The sequence below is a fragment of the Pygoscelis adeliae genome, unplaced genomic scaffold (genome assembly GCF_000699105.1).
Source record: "Pygoscelis adeliae isolate BGI_AS28 unplaced genomic scaffold, ASM69910v1 Scaffold6, whole genome shotgun sequence".
NCBI lineage: Eukaryota > Metazoa > Chordata > Aves > Sphenisciformes > Spheniscidae > Pygoscelis > Pygoscelis adeliae.
The window spans coordinates 5,986,063-6,004,581 of NW_008825075.1; the positions used below are offsets into that span (position 1 = coordinate 5,986,063).

Sequence of the window (18,519 nt, forward strand, 5' to 3'; positions counted from 1 at the left end):
CGGTCTTTGAGGGGTTTCATCTAGGTTGCATCTGTTTACATTGTGGCTGAGTGTACTACCTGTGCTGTGGGGTTTGGACTGAACAGGGCGGGCTGGAGAGAACAGGAACTGTATTCTTTGGGAAGCTGTTGAAGCTATTCAAACCATGATCTTACGGATGCCCAGAAGAGACATGGAAGTGCAAAGGTGTGGGTCAGCATGCAGTACATCACCGTCTTTTGCAGTTACCAAACAGTCAATGTGAACTCAACTGTAACCAATTAATTACTGTTGAGGATGAACGTTTGATTTCCAGGTCCCATAGAGAAGGCTGGTACCATTAATTGGTACTTCTGTGACTATCGCAGACTGTTTCATGTACTGCAAGACTGTGGTCTGCTCTCCATGATACCAACCTGTCATATACTTCTACCTGTGAAAGATGCCTGTACTGAAGCTGATACTAAATTACCTGCTTGCATGGTTTTGAGGCTGTGTTTCATTTGCTGCGCTGCGGTCTGTAGCTTGAAAACTTGCTGATAAAGTCTCAGGATGACTTGAGTGAAAGAGGCAAAGATTTTCCCTGATTAAGTGGATGCTTTTGTTTCTATTTCAGGAAAGCCCCACAGCATTGGCAGTTCGGAACGGATTCAGCTCTCAGGAATGTACAATGTTCGAAAAGGGAAAATACATTTGCCAGTCAACAGATGGACAAGACGCCAAGCTATCCTTTGTGGAACATGCCTAATTGTCTCATCGGTAAAAGAAAGCCAGACTGGAAAGATGCATGTCCTCCCTTTAATTGGTGGAAAAGTAAGATATTTTTTGTATTTGCTTGCTTAACCCCTATCTCTTTACGCAGAGAAGATTGCATTCAATTATGGTGATTCTTAGCCCCTCAAAAGCTTGTTTCTGTAAATGGGGTTATCAAAGTATATAAATGACTTTCGATTATGGTCAGAGTCATATTTAACAATTTACAACCTCAACCATTCTGTGATTCTGTGAAACTTTAGTAAAGACAGTAAGATTACAACATTGCTATTTCAGTCTAAAGAGTGTTTCAGAACACTATTATTGGCTTGATTAGCCGAGGTAATGGGAAGAGGATCGTTAGCTTGAGGATGAATTTACACCTGAAGTAATGCTCTTTTACCTTGCATACTGATAAATTTGGTTCTTAAGAGTCATTGGGAGAGAAACAAGCTTCACAATGTTATATATGCAGTCTAAAGTTGATTCATTAACATTCTATACTAGCAATGTGGAAAGTAGTCCCTTCTTCTAGGAGCCGTTTTTCCTATCTCCTTTCATGATTCTTCACATGATTCTTCAACTCTTCCCTGGAGGTACTGAAGTAAAGACATTTTCCTCTCTTAGCAGCAGTGGCTGAACTCTGACAGTGAATTGTATTCCTGGCTGTAGCACACTGGAGAGGACAGGATTCAGGTCTCCATTGGCCTTCTCTTTAAGATGAAAAAGATTTTTATTCTTTTTTAAATTTAAAAAGAGAAGAGATTGTGTACCTTTTTAAATTGCTTAACATGGAATTTCTAAGTTGTTTTTGCACAGAAATGCCTCGTGTAATGTAAAACATGCAGACTGTGTTAAGCAGTAAGTTGACAACAAATGTTAAAAGAAAAGGAGAACCATGCTGAGAAAAATGTACCGAGGGCTTCTGCTGACAAAGCTTGGGAGGAGGATGCTTGGCACAGAACTAAGTGGTTTTTAAATTATCGCTCAAAAAATATTCTTCCTCAACCCCATAAATACTCTGCACTTCCTGGTTTGCAAAGGCTTTCCAGAATGCGGTGCTGAGACATTGAGACCATAAGTTGTGTGGGATTTCGCGTGTATGGTAGCAGAATGATGTATTCTGGGTGTGTTTTAGCAAGTTGAGAAATGCCAAAGAATTTAATTGGGCTGTAAGAGAAGCATTTTGTTAAGCCTGTTTTTAATAACCAGGAGTATAAATTGTACTTCTTTAGGCTGTATAAAGACAGCCTTAAATGTGTTTCACTGGGAAGCCTTTTATGGTGCTCAGTCTCTCTTAAAATGTTGATGTTCTTAGTGTTTTTCTCCTTTGGTTCCTTCATCCTTCTGTTCTCATTCCTTGCTTGTGTAGATTTCATGAAAGTTTGACAGTCAAGATCCAGCTTGAGTGCTTGAGAGGGTTAGTCCAACTCTACTTGAAGAGCTCCTCTTGGGCACACTTTAACTTTGCCCTGGGGAGTTCTGCAAAGAGGCTTTTGACTCTTGTTCACTAACAGTTTTGTGTCTCTGCTGTAGGTGGAAGAAGTGAAAAAGCACCAGCACTGTTTAGCATTCAGCTCCTCTGGACCTCAAAGCCAGACCTACTACATTTGTTTCGATAATTTCACTGAATATTTGCGATGGCTTCGACAAGCATCAAAGGTGAGGAGAGTGCTAATTCCTGCCTGAATGGGGTGGTTTTTAGTGTTTCCCTCAGTTCTGTGTTCTCCATGCAGTGATATAGTCATTCCTCTGGGTTTGTTATCATGAGCTGCTGCTGCTGTTAGCGGTGCACAAAAAAACCCTCAATTTGGGAGCTCTTGGTAACAGGCAATAGGGAGGTGAATTTTTCTGTGTTTATACTGAGACTTCTTTCTACCATGGCTGTGTAAGCAAAGTGCTGTGCTGGACTTTCTCCCTTTTCTTGTCATGATCCAGCTGGACGGATGGAGTTGAGACCATTAGAACAAAAAGGGTGGCAAATACAACTTTCAGAATTTCAGTTTTAAAAGCTTTATTTCAGTGTTAATAAAACCTAAAATAGTGTCGATTCGATTTTTAAAAAAATTCATTTAAAGGTTAAATTGCTAGAATTAAGGAATTTTTTTTCTTGCTTGGAGATGTTGCTGAATCTCTCTTTAGTTTTATAACTATTTGATTTTGGGTTTTTTTTTAATAAGCAATCATTTTATGTCAGTAAAAAAAATACTAACTAAAGCCTTCGTAAACTAAATTTTATACTGTGCTTAGAGCACAATTTAGTATGGGAATTTGTCTTGCATTATTTTGTTTGACTCTTCAGTTTCACTTTGTGTTGTTGAAAGGTTGTTTTTGCAATTACCTGTTTTATCTCTTAATCCCTGCCACTTTTTTGATAAATCCTCTCTAAAGTAATTTATGTATCTTGAACCACTGTTTTTTTTATTTTTAACACGCAAGTTCTTTTACTGTGCTGTCAGTTGGGCCTAAACTGTCCATTAGTTTTATACTTCATAGAGCTGTCTGTTCATGCTCTTTGCTTTGTTAAAGCAACTTGGTTTTATGTAGTACTACTTAAAGATATTTATGGCACACTAGATCTGTTCTGTCTTTTTAGATTCCAATAATGTATTATCCAGCCTATTGCCAGTGGTACAGCCTGGGTTGTGGGCTTTTTTAAGAGGTCTGATTATTATGTCAAACTTCTTTTGAGCAGTAACTATTGCACCTCCCAACACATGCATCATTTAAAATGTCCTTTAGGTTTTTTTCTAGTATGTTTTAAAATTCTTTTTAAAGACGCTGTTCTGGCATCCCCGCTCAGGTCTGTTAAGCCTCAAGGTAAAAATCCCCAAGGCGTGTTTTATGAGACGGTGAGGCATGGTCTGTCAGGTTTTTGAGTTCTTGCTGCTTTGTGGCTCTCTCTGGGAGAGTAGTGCCCTTTCATCTCTAGAGGCATTGACATCAGATAAATGAAAGGCAAATCTAATGAGTGAGAAAAACAGTGGAAAACAATGAACTTCAGAAGTAGAGATAAATGGCCAGAAAGCCCTTCTGAATTACTGGCAGCATAAGCTTGTTCTGTGCCATGCTGTGCTTCTCTCTTTCTCTCTGGTTCACCCAAATGACTAACAGCATTGGGACGATAGCCAGCATGAGAACATATCCCATGCACTCATGATATCCTCTCATTTTTCTTATGTAAGAGTAGAAGGAAAATACATAGTTTCAAGTGTCTTTTCAGACTGTCAGAACTGAAGAAACTCGCTATGCTATTCTTTTTGTTGGTAAAACATGCTTCGAGGAAAAAAAAAAAAGATGCTTCGTTTTCCCCAACTTCCCAGCCCCCAAAAAAAACTGGATGTATGGATTTCGAAACAGTACTTTGCCACTTCAAGTGCTTTTTTAATGTTTGGGTTTTCTATCCTTAGACTGAAAAACAGAGACAAGCATGTTTGTATGCAAGGTAGTTGTGTGGGAAGTACTGGGCAGTAACACTGCTTCTGAAGAACAGAAATGGAGAAACTAGTAATGCCACAAAAGTAACTCAAATTTCCTCCAGCTGATGCTGTTCGTGTCCAAGTGCTTAATTGTAAGGTGCATCATCCCTGATTTACATGTACAAATAAATGAGAAAAAGTTTCATCTTCAGCTCTGTAGTTCAAGCAAGCTGGTGTTCTCACGCAGGAAAAAAACCCCAACATTCATATGAGGTACTCTGCCTCAGGTGCTTGGAAGCTGCTCAAGTTCAAAGAAGTTGAAATGTTCTTGCTAACCAAGAAAATACCGTGTAAAGCATTGTATGTCTAAAGGCAAGCAAATTTAGGAAGGGAGTTTTTATGGCTCTCTAACGCTGAGCTTCTAGTTTCTTGTTATGGGCTAGGTCACATGATGCTTACAGATTCTTCTTTAATTGTGGTGGTGTATGTAGTACTTGCACTTTTGTGAATTGTTATGAATAATATTTAAGACTGTATTTTAAATATAGGTGTTATTTAATGGCATTTGTTTTGAAACTGACATTCGTGTTAACTTATGTTCAGTGGTAGTTTTTCTGCAGTCCTTCATGCTCCTGACGTGTGCTGCTGAAAACTGAGGCTTCTGATACTTACAAGTATTCATTACAAGTGTAATGAAAGCTTTAATGATAAATTTTAATGCAGAAGGAGATCCCTGGTAAAATACTTCATTAAAATTGCTCAATTCAGTTTTTAACTATGAAAAAAATTTTCATGTCTGTCTTCTGTATACTTCAAAAGAGCTAGAAGATGATGTTATTTTGACTTTTAAATAACAAGCTTAATCTTGAAAGGAGACTTTGCAAAGAATGCTTGCTCTGCAGTCTTTCTCCCCACAGAATATTGGCAATGTTGACTTTTTAGTGGTGTTCCAGAATGAGACAAATCCTAACACATCACTCCTGCAATAAATATGTATGCTAGAGAAGTTCTGAATTCATGTTTGCAGAGACTTGGGCTCAATTTAATTAAAAATGAGCATCGCTCCTGTATAATCTGATTCATTCTAACAGTGAAAGCTATCTTCGCCAAGACAGCTCTTGTGCTCTGCCCCAGTAAATTTTTGGAAGGGGTTTGTGAATAGGTGTTAGGATTGGTTTTTCTGTATGTGTGTGTCGTGAGGTGAACAGAACTGCTGTTTTCAGGACAGACTGGAATTACTGCACAAATACTGACCTAAATATCGAACTTGGTGACATACTTATTCCAAATAGGTCACTTTCAGATATGCTGATTTAGCCTCAAACAGAATATTTTTAAAAGCTGGAAATGTGGCTTGTTCGTTAATATTGATAGTTCTATACCACAGTGCATTTCTTTCCTCTTACTTTCCAAATACTGGAGTCCTAATTAAGGAAGCTCAAAAGGAAGACAACAACAAATTTGGTCCTTTGTGATCTAATATGTTCATTCTGTTGCCAAATGTTGAAAAATAAGCTTATGCAACTGGGAGGGGGAGCGGAGGGGGAAGAAAGGGACATTTTCATGGCTTTAAAGAATTTTGTCTGCATAAAGTTGGCATGATGGTTCTGGAACCCACACAATTACTTGCAGAGTGATTCTGATCTGCCACTGTTTACTACTTGAACGTCAAACGCAGAAGGACAGGCAAAGAATGTGCAGTTAACAGTAAAGAGGACGTGATGAGGGCTTTCAGTGTTTGCCACTTCCAAAACCTAAAAAACTACACCCTTAATGTAGCAGAAGAGAGAGAGGTTTTATGTATAAGGTGTTACTGAGTGGTGGAACTTGCTGTTATGAGGCTTATATTTGGGGTGTGGTGGTGAGCTCCTGCTGTTTGACACTTCTAACAGCTAAACTTAGTTTAACATTTTTCAACGTGAAATTGCTGTGTAAGTGTTGGCTACTACGCTACTCATGACAGTGGACGGTTTGGCCGGAGTAAAAAGGGTTATCAGTCCTCCGTGTTCCAAGGCATACAATTAAAATGGGGTGTCAACATCTGCCTCAGAAATTCAGTATTGCAGAGCTTATGCAGGGATGTAGTACAGAATTTTATCTTCTTGGAAATAGCGTGCATCACTGGGCATGCTGAGGCGGGTTATCTGACCCCGCAGAACTTCTCCCCTCTCGGCTTTAGAAGAGCAGGAAGTGTGTCGACAGCTTCATGCGACAATTGTTTCCTGCTTTAGTGCTTGGTTCAACTGGGCAGGTAGAGGAAGAGAGGCGATGAGAGGCAAGGGCTATAAATAATGCACGACTGCCTCACATAAGCTGCCTGTGCATGGGCGCACTATACATGTAGATAGGTAGAGATGTACAGGCACGCAGCCGTGTGTGTGTGCACACCATCAGCTTCCCAGGCTGAGTTGCGCAGCTCTGGCTGTAATAACAGCTGTTGCGTGGGGCTTAGGTGCCAGGGTGGATTTGCACCTATGCACAAAAGAACCCTCTTGTTTAAAATACGAGGAATATCCAAAAAGAGATTCTTGATTTAAAAACTGTCAAATTTAAGAGTTTTCTCCTGCGTGACTTTATATTTTCCCTTCCCTGTTTCAGTCACCTTTGTCTTCAAGTCTGCAGTGGAAATGCGTATGGTGTTCCAGACGACCCTAGCCTGCTGTGAAAAAGGAGAGACTAAACTATGATGTCAGTGTACATTTGTGGCGGGTTGACCCTGGCTGGACACCAGGTGCCCACCAAAGCTGCTCTATCACTCCCCCTCCTCAGCTGGACAGGGGAGAGAAAGTATAACGAAAGGCTCGTGGGTTGAGATAAGGACAGGGAGAGATCACTCACAATTACCATCACGGGCAAAACAGACTCGACTTGGGGAAAATTAATTTAATTTATTACCAGTCAAATCAGAGTAGGATAATGAGAAAATAAAAACGAAATCTTAAAAACACCTTCCCCCCACCCCTCCCTTCTTCCTGGGCTTAACTTGACTCCCGGTTTCTCTACCTTCTCCCTGCTGAGTGGCGCAGGGGGACGGGGAATGGGGGTTGCGGTCAGCTCTAACACATTGTGTCTGTCGCTCCTTCTTCCTCAGGGGGAGGGCTCCTCACACTCTTCCCCTGCTCCAGTGTGGGGTCCCTCCCACGGGAGACAGTCCTCCATGAACTTCTTTAATGTAAGTCCTTCCCACAGGCTGCAGTTCTTCACAAACTGCTCCAGCGTGGGTCCCCTACGGGGTCACAAGTCCTGCCATCAAACCTGCTCCAGCATGGGCTCCTCTCTCTCCACAGGGCCACAGGTCCTGCCAGGAGCTTTCTCCAGCATGGGCTTCCCACAGGGTCACAGCCTTCTTCAGGCATCCACCTGCACTGGCATGGAGTCCTCCACGGGCCGCAGGTGGATATCTGCTTCACCATTAACCTCCATGGGCTGCAGGGGGACAGCCTGCCCCACTGGACCTCCATGGGCTGCAGGAGGACAGCCTGCCTCACCATGGTCTTCATCACAGGCTGCAGGGGAATCTCTGCTCCGGCACCAGGAGTACCTCCTGCCCCTCCTTCTTCACTGACCTGGGTGTCTGCAGAGTTGTTTCTCTCACATGTTCTCACTCCTTTCTCCCGCTGCAATTACGCAGGGGTGGGTTTTTTTCCACCTTCTTAAATACGTTATCCCAGAGGCACTACCACCATCGCTGATGGGCTCAGCCTTGGCCAGCGGCAGGTCCATCTTGGAGCCAGCTGGCATTGGCTCTATTGGACATGGGGGAGGCTTCTAGCAGCTTCTGACAGAAGCCCCCCCTGTAGCCCCCCCGCTACCAAAACCTTGCCACGCAAACTCAATACAACATTATGTTTAAAAAATGCTAAAAATAGCAAGAATAGCAAATTCAAGGGAGAAGGGTGTGCTGCCATATTGGACTTACTCCTTTCATGTCAGCACAGAATGCTCTCTTCATACATTTATTTGCACCATGAAACTAGCAGAAAATAACAATGGATTTGAATTTAGTTTATACTATACAAGTAAGTAATGCAGGAGCCTCTGCAGCAGTAATCTCCATCTTTCCTCAACTTGTGTAGAGACCTACCTGGAGCAGAAGTGCAAAATTAATGTTTTAGGTTTTTTATCTCTCAAGTTACCTAGTTCTGACCAGCTGCCTCAGTCTTCTAGCTATTTTTTCAGTACAAGTTTGACACTTGTGTTCAGAGACTATGTTGTGAAGTGTGAGGCTGACCGTGTGAGGAGGATGAAGCTGATCTATGACTCTAGTAATATGATTTTTATTTCTGCTGAGGAAAAAAAGGTCCAAGTTCTGACTGCATACAAGCTTGGTGTTACAGACCATATTTATATAACTAAATTCTATAGAATTTAGAAATTAATTTCTGAACTTGATTGCAGTTATGCAAATATATTTCCAAAACAGGAGACCAAGATGATCAGCTTGTGCAAGTGTTTTACAGGAATAGTGCTGAGGAAATGCAGTGAGCAACAATTGAGTGTTACTGATTAGAGAAGTACCTGCTTTTCAGCTGTGCTTCATCCACCTTTGAGCTAGTGAAAGGTAATCAACTGTGGGACTGTCATTTCCTTCAGCACAGAAGTTTCTGCTCATTAATTAAAGTGATGGGTAATAAGCCATATCCACTTGTGCATGTAGCTTCATCTTTATTTCAGATACTGTCAGATGCTAATGTCTTGACTTTCTCATATCAGGCATGGTCAACCAGGAGAAAGACTAAAGTGCAGATTCCAACTTCAGTGTGGAAAACAGGCTTTGCAGAGCTTTTTAATACAAAATATGGCCTTCATCCTGTAAAGAAGGCTTGAAGGCACTAGTTTCATGGTTATATTAGCCGTACGTTGTACTTGCTTTGGCTTGCCCACTAGCCGATTGATCTGTTTCATATATGTTTATAGATACTATAATGAGCTGTAACGTCTTTACAGAGTTCATCACTGCAGGGATTTTTATTACCAAACCTCAGTTTTCTCTGGAGGCATTAAGGACAGGCTTTTCTAATGCTTACTGGTCAGAACCAGCTCAGAATACCTTTTTCCAAAGCCTTGACCACAGAGCAGTGCCAATGGCAAGTGCAGGGAAAAATCATATGCAAGGATGAAGTAGTTTATTCTAAGTTATTTGGGAAGTTACTTGTTATAGTGCTGCCAATTTATACTTTAGAGTCACGGGATGCAGTATCTCCTCTCCAGGTGTCTGTTTAGCCTCCTAAACAATGGCTATCCCTCTTCTGGAGGAAAACTGTAGAGAACTTTAGCTTAGTTTCCGTGAGATCTGAATGTCTGGATGTGTATTTTTGCTTTTACCTTTCGCTATTGGTTATTACCTTTGATAATTCTACAGAGAATTGTTGTGTGCAACAAACTATTTGAGTTGCAGTTAGGAGTTTCTGACATTTTCTTGTAACTTTGTAGTCTTATTCCATGTGTTTGAATGTACCATCATGATTCTGGGCTGCCGTGTTTGTGTGTATGTTGGGGACAGGTTGGAGGTCACGGACATGCTGGTCACTGAGAGGGTGACCATGCAGTAGTTGGTTTGTTTCTTATGCCAGTAGTGCTTGGAGGCTTGAAAATGGGTCTCTATACTAGTATGACCTAAAAATGAGTTTCGTATAATGCGAACATCAGTGGCATCTTTTGAAAATAGCCTTTAACCAAATCCCAGGCTCTGCAAAAAGCTTGTTTTCTTTGAGGATAACAACTATCCAGGTTTCTTCAAATTTGTGAGACTAAGAAGTGTCATTAGCCTGTTTGCAACTGTTGATTCAACGTCAAATGAAGAAAAAAGAACCCTGAAAGATTTTCTCATTTTTCAGTGTGGTTTTTTTTGAGCTGATCCTTACTTACAGGAAACGTGATGACTCTAAGTTTAGTACAAGGAAACCATTTTTTCCTCTAATACCATAAAATGACAATATTGAGATAATGCTTTCTCTAAAAATAGATCCCTAAAAATAAACCCACAGCTTCCTTTTAGCGGTGATTACAAGTATTCGAACATAAACAAACCTCTGGTTTCCATGTGGAACTTGACTTCCTTTTGTGTGTGTGTGTGTGAAATCGTCGATATTTGGGACCTTTGCTCTGCAGTCATACCTGGTCATTCTTGCTGTGGGTGGCTTCTTGTCATCGCAAGTCTGAAAGCAGAAGATTGGGCAAAGCAAACTTGAAGCCAGTTTTGTTTCTCTTTTGATGGTAACACTTGAAAGCGTTCCTCCTCCTCTTTCCCCACAAAACCTATTATTTTGCACCTTTTGTTGTTAGAGGTTAGTTGATGTTTTGGAAATGAATTTCTGAGTGTGTTTCGTTATAGTCTCTCTCTTAATGGTTTGGGAGGGAAGCTTGGTGTTTTGGCTCAGTTGGTTAGTTTTCCATGTCAAAATAGTTCAGCTGTTTCCAAAGTGGTGTAATTGGTGACTTCAAGCTTTTCTTTTAATTTCTGTTCTAGCCAAACTATAGCTTCACTATTTTAATTTGTTTTTTCCTTGCTGAAATTTAGAGAGTTTGTGGTCCTTGTTTTGGACTTGCTGCCTTTAGTTAATAATACAGTAGTTATTGAAGTATTGCAGCCAAGAGTGAGAGCAGAAAACTAGGTATCGCCCACACATCTAGAATAGCTTTCAAATAATGTTTTTTTGAAGCCTCTAAGTCAGGTTCTGATATTATTGAAGCCGAATTTGTGCAGGTCTCTCATAAACACAGGAAAGCATCTTCATGGCTTACAGCTAGAAGCTCAGTGAGGTGTCGCAGATGTTACCTTGTAAGGTGTGTTCAATCCAGGAGGATCCCGAAGTGTTTTCAGTAATCTCTGGGGGTAGAGGGGTGGGAGTGAGTGGGGGAATGTAACTTTTCTCTTAATGAAGCTCAGGGGAACTAGGTGTCTGTGGTGAACAGATCCCGTGAGACTGGAGGGGGTTGCAGGGACTGACATACTGCACAGTACTTCAGTACGTATAAGGTGATAACTGAGTCAGTCTTGAAACTGAATGGCTGTAACACTGAGAGCCTTTCCAAGTAAAGTCTAGCAGGGAGGAAAAAAGGAGAGGAATTATTAGCAAAAACTAATTTTAGGGACGTTTGGTCTCCTTAGGCTTCTGTAGTCAGTGGGAGAAGGAGGAAAGTCTCCGGGGAGAAGAGGGAATGAGTGCTGGAGACCAGTTTTAGGCCCCAGGCCAGCAGAGCTATATTCATGATTGTTTGTATTATAAAACACTTGGGTCAGAAGACCTTTCTGAGTTACTGTGAAATAATGGCATGAAGAGAGTTCATCTCACTGTAGAATTAATCCATGTGATGCAGCTGTGTTAGGAGAACCTAGGTCAGAAACTGAGGACCTAGCATAAGCTCTTATTTAAAACAGACAAAACCCCACAACCTGCTCCATGTGGGACTGGGGAGACTCAGACAAGTGAAGAGCTATTGGAAGTCTCACTGGCAAGAGTCTGAAATCTATAGTAAATGCTGAAAGAAAGTCTTTGCTGGAGGGCTGCTCGATGTGAAGTCTGTGTGCTGGCAGTACAGCAGCTTGTCTTGGTAAAAAATTAAATCTAACACAAGTTGTAAGAAGGAAAAAGGGGTATTTCTCAATTTTTGTGAGACTGTCACCTGTTTTGCAGTATTTACAGGTTAATTGTTTTCAGTCAAGCTGTTTTAAGGATGTTACTATTCCTTGCTCCACCAAATGGAGATTCCCATGTCTGAATTATAAGTAGCTTAATGCTACAGCTATTTACTGTCCCTTAACTCTAGGTTGCATCTTAAGCCTTGTCCTTGCAGGCATCTTATCAGTGTGAACATCCCAGCGTGACAACCACCAAGGTAACAGTGTTGCTATCGTTCCCTGTGTAATGTTGATACCAGTACCTGACCTCTAAAAGAAGAGCACTTTTCCTCCTGGAGGAACAAAAATACTCATATTCTGGTAATGGCTTCAGATAGTACCAAACATTTCCAAATGACAGGTGATGAATGTCACTTTTTTTGACAAATTCTCTCTTTCAAGATCTTGATGCTAAACCTGGGACACTGACTTTCACATCTATAAAATTTCTTCTGGACTCCTATCATGAAGGGTAAAGGAGCGCAACTTCTGCTTCATTACATCCACAGTTCCCCCTCCCCACACACATTTGCTACTACTGTTTTCAGTTAAATTGTTACAGCTTTGCACAAGGGCCAAAAATAGAAGTGAGCTATTTCTGCATGCTATATAAATCTCTGTTCAGAGCTAAGGAGAGGAGAGCAGGGACAAGTTAAATAATCTTCGTGCCCCCGAGCCTTGCTGGCATGAGGCGTTTGTACCAGAGGCTTTTGGCTGCATTGCCCACAGAGGAGAGATGGGGCAAGAAGCACATGCCCTGTGAACGCTGCCATACTGGCGTGTGCTCCTGCCCTTCATCTTAGTAGGCAATTACGGCTCTTACCTATGGCATTGCCTGTTGGGTTTGTGAATCTGACTGACATGTTTTCAAGCTTCTGCTGAGTTTTATCTTTTCTTTGCAAGGCTCTTAGCTTGAGTGAGAATGCGTCTAATTTAATGTTTGAAAGAAAACAAAAAGGAAAGGCCAGAAAAGCCATTACCTTTTCACCCTTTGGACTGCACCCATTTTAAAAGCTGTCATTTAAAAATGAAAATACATGGCTTTAAAGCAAAAGAAAACCTTTTTTTTTTTTCTTTTTTCTTATTTTCCCTCCTCTTTCATTAAGGTTTTTGGCATTAGCTTGTTTACCAGCCTGAACATTTGCTCAGCTCTTGGCTGCAGCTGAGGGTACCGATGTGTTTCCTGGCTGTGGAGTTCAGCTCAGCGGAGGGAGGCCTCTGCCGAGCGGGGCTTTGATGTTCGAATAGAAAGGAGGATTAGGATTTGAAGCAAGGTTAGTTTTGAGGAGAACCTGTCTGCGCTAAAGTGGTTAGTTTAGGTATTTCAAGCATACGTATCACTGTTTAGTTAAGCCTTATGCATGCATTGGTGGGATGTGATGATTATCAAACTGTTTAGAAACAAATCCTAAAGGAGAAAAATTAAGCTGCCTTTGCGTTAGCGTGTCTACAGCAGGTGTAATTTAACATCATCGACTCAGTTCAAACAGACTGGGAATTTGGCTGCCTTTACCGTGTGGGCTGTTTAGTTATTGTAATTGTCTTCTGTTGAAGTCCTAAATAGTAATTTCTTATCTGAGTAGAGCTATAGGGAATGGGATGAGGGTAAACAGGAAAAAGACATAATTACGTTGGTTTAAATTCACACCACAGGTCACACCAAAAGATGTCCTTGTGTAAACAAGGCTCGTGTTTGTCCGTACAGCTGGGTTCAGCTGTGTCCGTTGCTGACATCCATTGTCAGCAACAGATCATTTTTGTAGTATAGCCAAGGCTTTAAAACAAAGACGGTAATCAGTCTTGTTGCATAGCTCAGTGACAGAGGTGGCATTATACTGATGGACAAAGCAAAGTGGTTTTTTAGCCCTGTGTGGCAAGAAGAGGCAAGAATATTGGTGGATATGAGTATTTTTCTGTATTTCTATTGCCAGCTGCTAAAGATATACCGTGAACCCATACCATACTTTCATCAGTCTTGAAATATTGTTAAAAAAGAAAAAAATTAAAAAAAAAAAAAAATCGAATACCTTGATGAAATCTTTTTTCTTTAAGGTACTGCTGGCTTTTGTGAATCATTGTTTATACTTTTAAGTACTATTCTGGCACAAGTAACGTGTTTAAAAATGAGTTTTCATATTTGGGAGACTCCTAGTTCTTTGCCACATGTGCAGGTCTTAGGTAGGGAGTGGCAGAAGGCATACTGCCCAAAGGAGGGAGAGAGCTCTCCGGCAGCATTATTTGTGGTAGTGTTCACGGAATAAAGCTGCATTTCATTGCTGCCGGGGGAAAATTAAAAGCACGATGACAGCTTCCTGGTGTTTGCAGTGGGTAGATCCAGGGTTCTTTGTAGTAGATGTGCTATAGTTGTATATTACTTCTTCAAAACTGCACTTCAGTATGCCATACTCACATGGAGACTGGAAAAAAAACCAACAAACCCCAAACTTAAAACACTGTAGGCCAGGACTGTGTAACTGATATTGCAACAGGAACTGGAGGAAAAGAGTCTTCCATTGGATGTTGTGGTTTGATGTTCAAAGTTGCGTTTGGCCTTATCCTGTTTCTACTCCTCTAGTATTACAATGGGAGACATTGTAATACAATGATTGGCCATAAAGTGTTTAAAAGTCATATTTAGGGAATGAAGAAAGCCACGTGTTTCATCTTGTTTCTTTGTGATGATTAAAAATCCCAGCTGAAAAGTACTTCAAAAAGTACAAGATCTTGCTAAGTGTTTAAGCTACACTGCTGCCCAAGTGTTACGTGTCCTGCTTCTCTGGCAAAGACAGGCGTTGACTCTACAGCTTATGCTGTAGCCATAACTGAGAGGGTGTCACTCACCATCTTCCAAGAAGGTCATTACCCCAGTCATTACCTCCATGTTATTAGTACTGGAAATGCAACAGGGGTTTCATGTGAAAACAAACGTTAAGGATGCATGCAGTTCAGGACATGAAGAGAAGACATTCTAGAGGGGTTGCTCATGACAATGGCTTCTTCTGCCTGGGGAGTCATGAACTGTGCTGATTGTGTTTTTTGGTTTTATACATGTAAATAAAGCATATAAAACAGTTATACTTTTAAGTTTTCCAAAAGAAAACACCAAATAAGCCATAATGAGCACTTGATGTGCGTTCCACATATATCTAGAAAGACCTTCCCGCTAGCATTGCTACCACACTGACTCTTCCGTATTTTTATTGGAGCACAGGTCTGTTGAACCCAGCCCTGATAACTTGTTGGGGTATTTATTTACAGTGGAATGTCTTGGGGGTTTTTTTGTTTGTTTGTTTGTTTTTTTATTCTAGTGGAAACCCTATTTCTGCAGATAATGTCCCTTCTTTCAGATGCTTTTTATTCTTTGACTATAAGAGATATTCTAGTCAGTGTTTTCTTATCCTTTATCAGTGTATCTCTGCAGTGATTCTCCATGGTGAGTCAAGGAAACGCAATGCTTTATTAAAACCTGTATCATCGTTTAGAAAAAGGCTTTGCTCTTAATAAACAATAGCAAACACACACATGCAGAGTCTTACTGCATTTAAGTCAATTGAAGATGATTGCAAGATTGAAATATCCCTTTATTGTTCAATTTGGGAACAATGTCATTTCAGAATTTCAATACTCAACTTCAAAACAACTGATGAAAGTTTCTGGTGAACCAAAGAAAGTATTGTTAAGATGTTGTTTTCCTTTGTCACTCTTTGTTTTTCATCTTGTTCCTCTATTCTCTAGGAATTTGTTACAGAACAGTATTGAGCAATGAAAAGAGAAAAGTCTTTATCCCTGCCTGGGAGAATAACTGCGTTTGTTTATATGGGTATTCCTTGTAACAATTCAGAAGTTAATTCTAAGAGTACTCTTTTGCTAACATAAAGACTTCAATAAAACTATAGCTGATTCTAGAACTAACACCTTTTAAAATGTGGTTTTAACTTTTACAATTATTGCTGTGGTAGAGGCATTATTGAGTATATGTCAATTGCATGAAATTCTTCATATAACAAAGTGATTCCTTTAAAAAAAACAAGCAAACAAAAAATAACCTGAACATACAACTTGTATAAACAAAATTACTTTTAACTAGATTTTTTCACAGGGCTTGATGATATTAAGAAAGGATTTGCATCCTTTTTTTAGACGAGAGTAGAATTTGGATTTGTTAGTTACTTTTATCATGGTTCGCACTCAGTGTTACCGGTTCTGGTACTTTAGATATTTTTAGCGTGACGTGCCTTGCTAAGCGCTGCTGGGTTGCATATTACTGTTCATATCACGTTCCAAACAAGTAGTTGAAGCACCAGTGTGTGTAAGTATTACACCTGAAATTACACATTCTCGTTTTTAATTTAACAGGTGTCAGCGCTTTTTCATCTCTTGTGTTTTCAGTGTGATGAGAACTGTACTGTACTGGGCAGGTTCTGGCACCATAAATAGACTGAATACCTGGCTTTCAGAAATGACTGCTTAGAATAGCCTATGAATAATTTTTGTCTAATACTACAAGGGGGAGAAAAATAGTAGCTACAGTAACAAAAGGACTGAACTAATTGAGTAACAAAAATTTGAGCATTTTAATGGATGTGGGAGGACTGGATTATTAACGGTCGCATTAGAGAAAAACAGTGCACCGTCTGTTCCTCTTGAAGCTTATGGCTGTGTGTTTATAATAGAGATCACTTATCCTGAGGCCTGTGTAGCTTGCACTGGAGAGGAAAAAAAGGAAGAAAAAACTCCTTGGCCTTCCTTTCAAGTTGCAAGCTACTTCGCTTACACCAGCAAAACATGATGTCTCTAGGTTCAGGGTACTTTATGGCAAGGGCTGTGTCTCTGCCCAGAAGGTTGGGTGGTGTCTCCTTCATCAGTTCAGAAGCTCTTACAGACTGTCACTGGGCACTGATTATGAGTTGTTGGGTTTTTTCTCTTTTTGTCCCTTAGATGTGGTGTTTGTACTTCCAGAATCCTAGTATGTGAGGCCAGTAAAAGTGCCAATGACGAAATGATAGCTTCTCTTGCAGTGAGCAGCTGACAGAACATGTAACCATTTGAGCACTGTTTGTGCAGTCCCAGAAGTCTAAAATAGTGGTGAAGTTGTTTGTTTCTCCTCCTTTCATCTAAGCCATGCCTGCTCCAACAACACCTGTCATCCTTCTAGCATTTGATCCCTCCTCCTTGCCCACCATCCTCACTGCCTCGTACTACTCTGTGGTGGTGCTTTGTCATGTAGCTAGCTCCATGACTCTACTTTATGAAAGGATATTTTTAATACTATTGGACAGAAAATAGAAGAATTCTACATTGCAGTGTTGGTTTGGGTTGGTTTTTTTTTTTAAATAAAGACTAGTAAATAAGTAAAGCAGCAGGATGTAGTTCACCCAGCTGTATCCTACAGATTGGATAAAGGCTAGAGTTGCTGTTACTTGAATTTGTTGACTATAGGTCTCTGTGGAATGACGCTAGCTATATGTAGTGCCAGGTGGTATTTCTTTAGCCTCTATAGACTGTGTTTGTTTTACCTTCCCCTTTCTAGAAAACAATGTTAAACCCCCAAATCTCAGTTTTGTTTTTGTCACATTTTTATCACTCTTCGACAGTTTTCTAATTCATTGAGAAGAGAGGAGTGCTCGGTGCTTTGCTGCTGCTGCTGTGATATTTTTTCTCCAGTAAGATATAAATGGGATAACTCTTTCTTCTGCCATTTAATACCTGCTTTTGACCCTTGAAACTAAGATAGGGTGATGACTCTTATGCCCTCGCCTCCACTCACATGTGTATACTGACCAGTCATGCAGCAATATAGAAGACTTCTGAGCTATGTTTTTGCTGCTGTTACTTGCTAACTAAAGGACTAAACTAAAGTTTATGTCAAATCTCTTATCTTTTTTTCTGGTTGTAGAGTATCGCATAACTTCATTGATGAAAATGAGTCCATTTCACTTAGTAGTTTCACAAACCTTTGTGCATTTCCCCCTGCTAGCCATCTGTGGACCTGGTTTTAGCACTGAGGCAAAGCAAGAGATCGTGGCATAACTTGCAGCAATGATGTAAACTGTGTTAGATCAGCTATATATGCTGACGCTGACTTCTGCTGTGCTTAAAAACAGTTTATCTTGTGCTAGTAGGGGTGAAGGAAATGTTCTTGTTTTATTACAGTATTAACATATTGGTGTACCTCTTGACTTCCAGGTTGCATCACAACGCATAAGCTCAGTGGATCTTTCATGCTGCAGCCTGGAGCACCTGCCTGCCAACTTGTTTTACAGCCAAGACCTCACTCATCTCAATTTAAAGCAGAATTTCCTGAGGCTAAACCCTAGCCCATCCACAAACAGAGCACTTAGTGAATTACAAAGGTAAAGTGATATGGTTCTACTGGTCTTCCTCTGCCCTTGGAGCCAAGTAACCACTGGTCTGCAGGAACTTTCCTAAAAAATTACTACCTCCTCTTGTGGAGGATTGGCCTGGCTATAATGCTTCAGGAACTGGTTAACTCTGTGTGTTAGAAACAGACTAGCTTTCATAAGAAACTTAATGTTTTTCTTGTAAATAGAAGGCTATTTTCAATCCAAAATGCAGTTTTCAGAATGTGTTGTTTTTATGTACCTACGGAGGCCACACTGTAGTTCTTCAGTCTTTGACTCATGTGAGTGAATATGAGTTTGTGAGCTGCCCATCAAAGGGATGCATTCTAGGTAGGAACGGTACTGCGTGTGACTTGACTTAGAAGTTTTTTGTTACCCCCCGAGC

At 40.6% G+C, this 18,519-nt stretch overlaps 1 protein-coding gene across 1 annotated transcript in view; it reads left to right on the forward strand.

The window, feature by feature from the left end:
• PHLPP1 (PH domain and leucine rich repeat protein phosphatase 1) overlaps positions 1–18,519 on the forward strand; it is a 69,064-nt gene that overhangs the window by 1,341 nt on the left and 49,204 nt on the right. Inside the window, exons 2-4 of the mRNA XM_009326697.1 lie at positions 596–792; positions 2,269–2,394; positions 17,959–18,125. Coding sequence (XP_009324972.1) covers positions 596–792; positions 2,269–2,394; positions 17,959–18,125 — 490 coding nt within the window. The remainder of the gene's footprint in view (positions 1–595; positions 793–2,268; positions 2,395–17,958; positions 18,126–18,519) is intronic.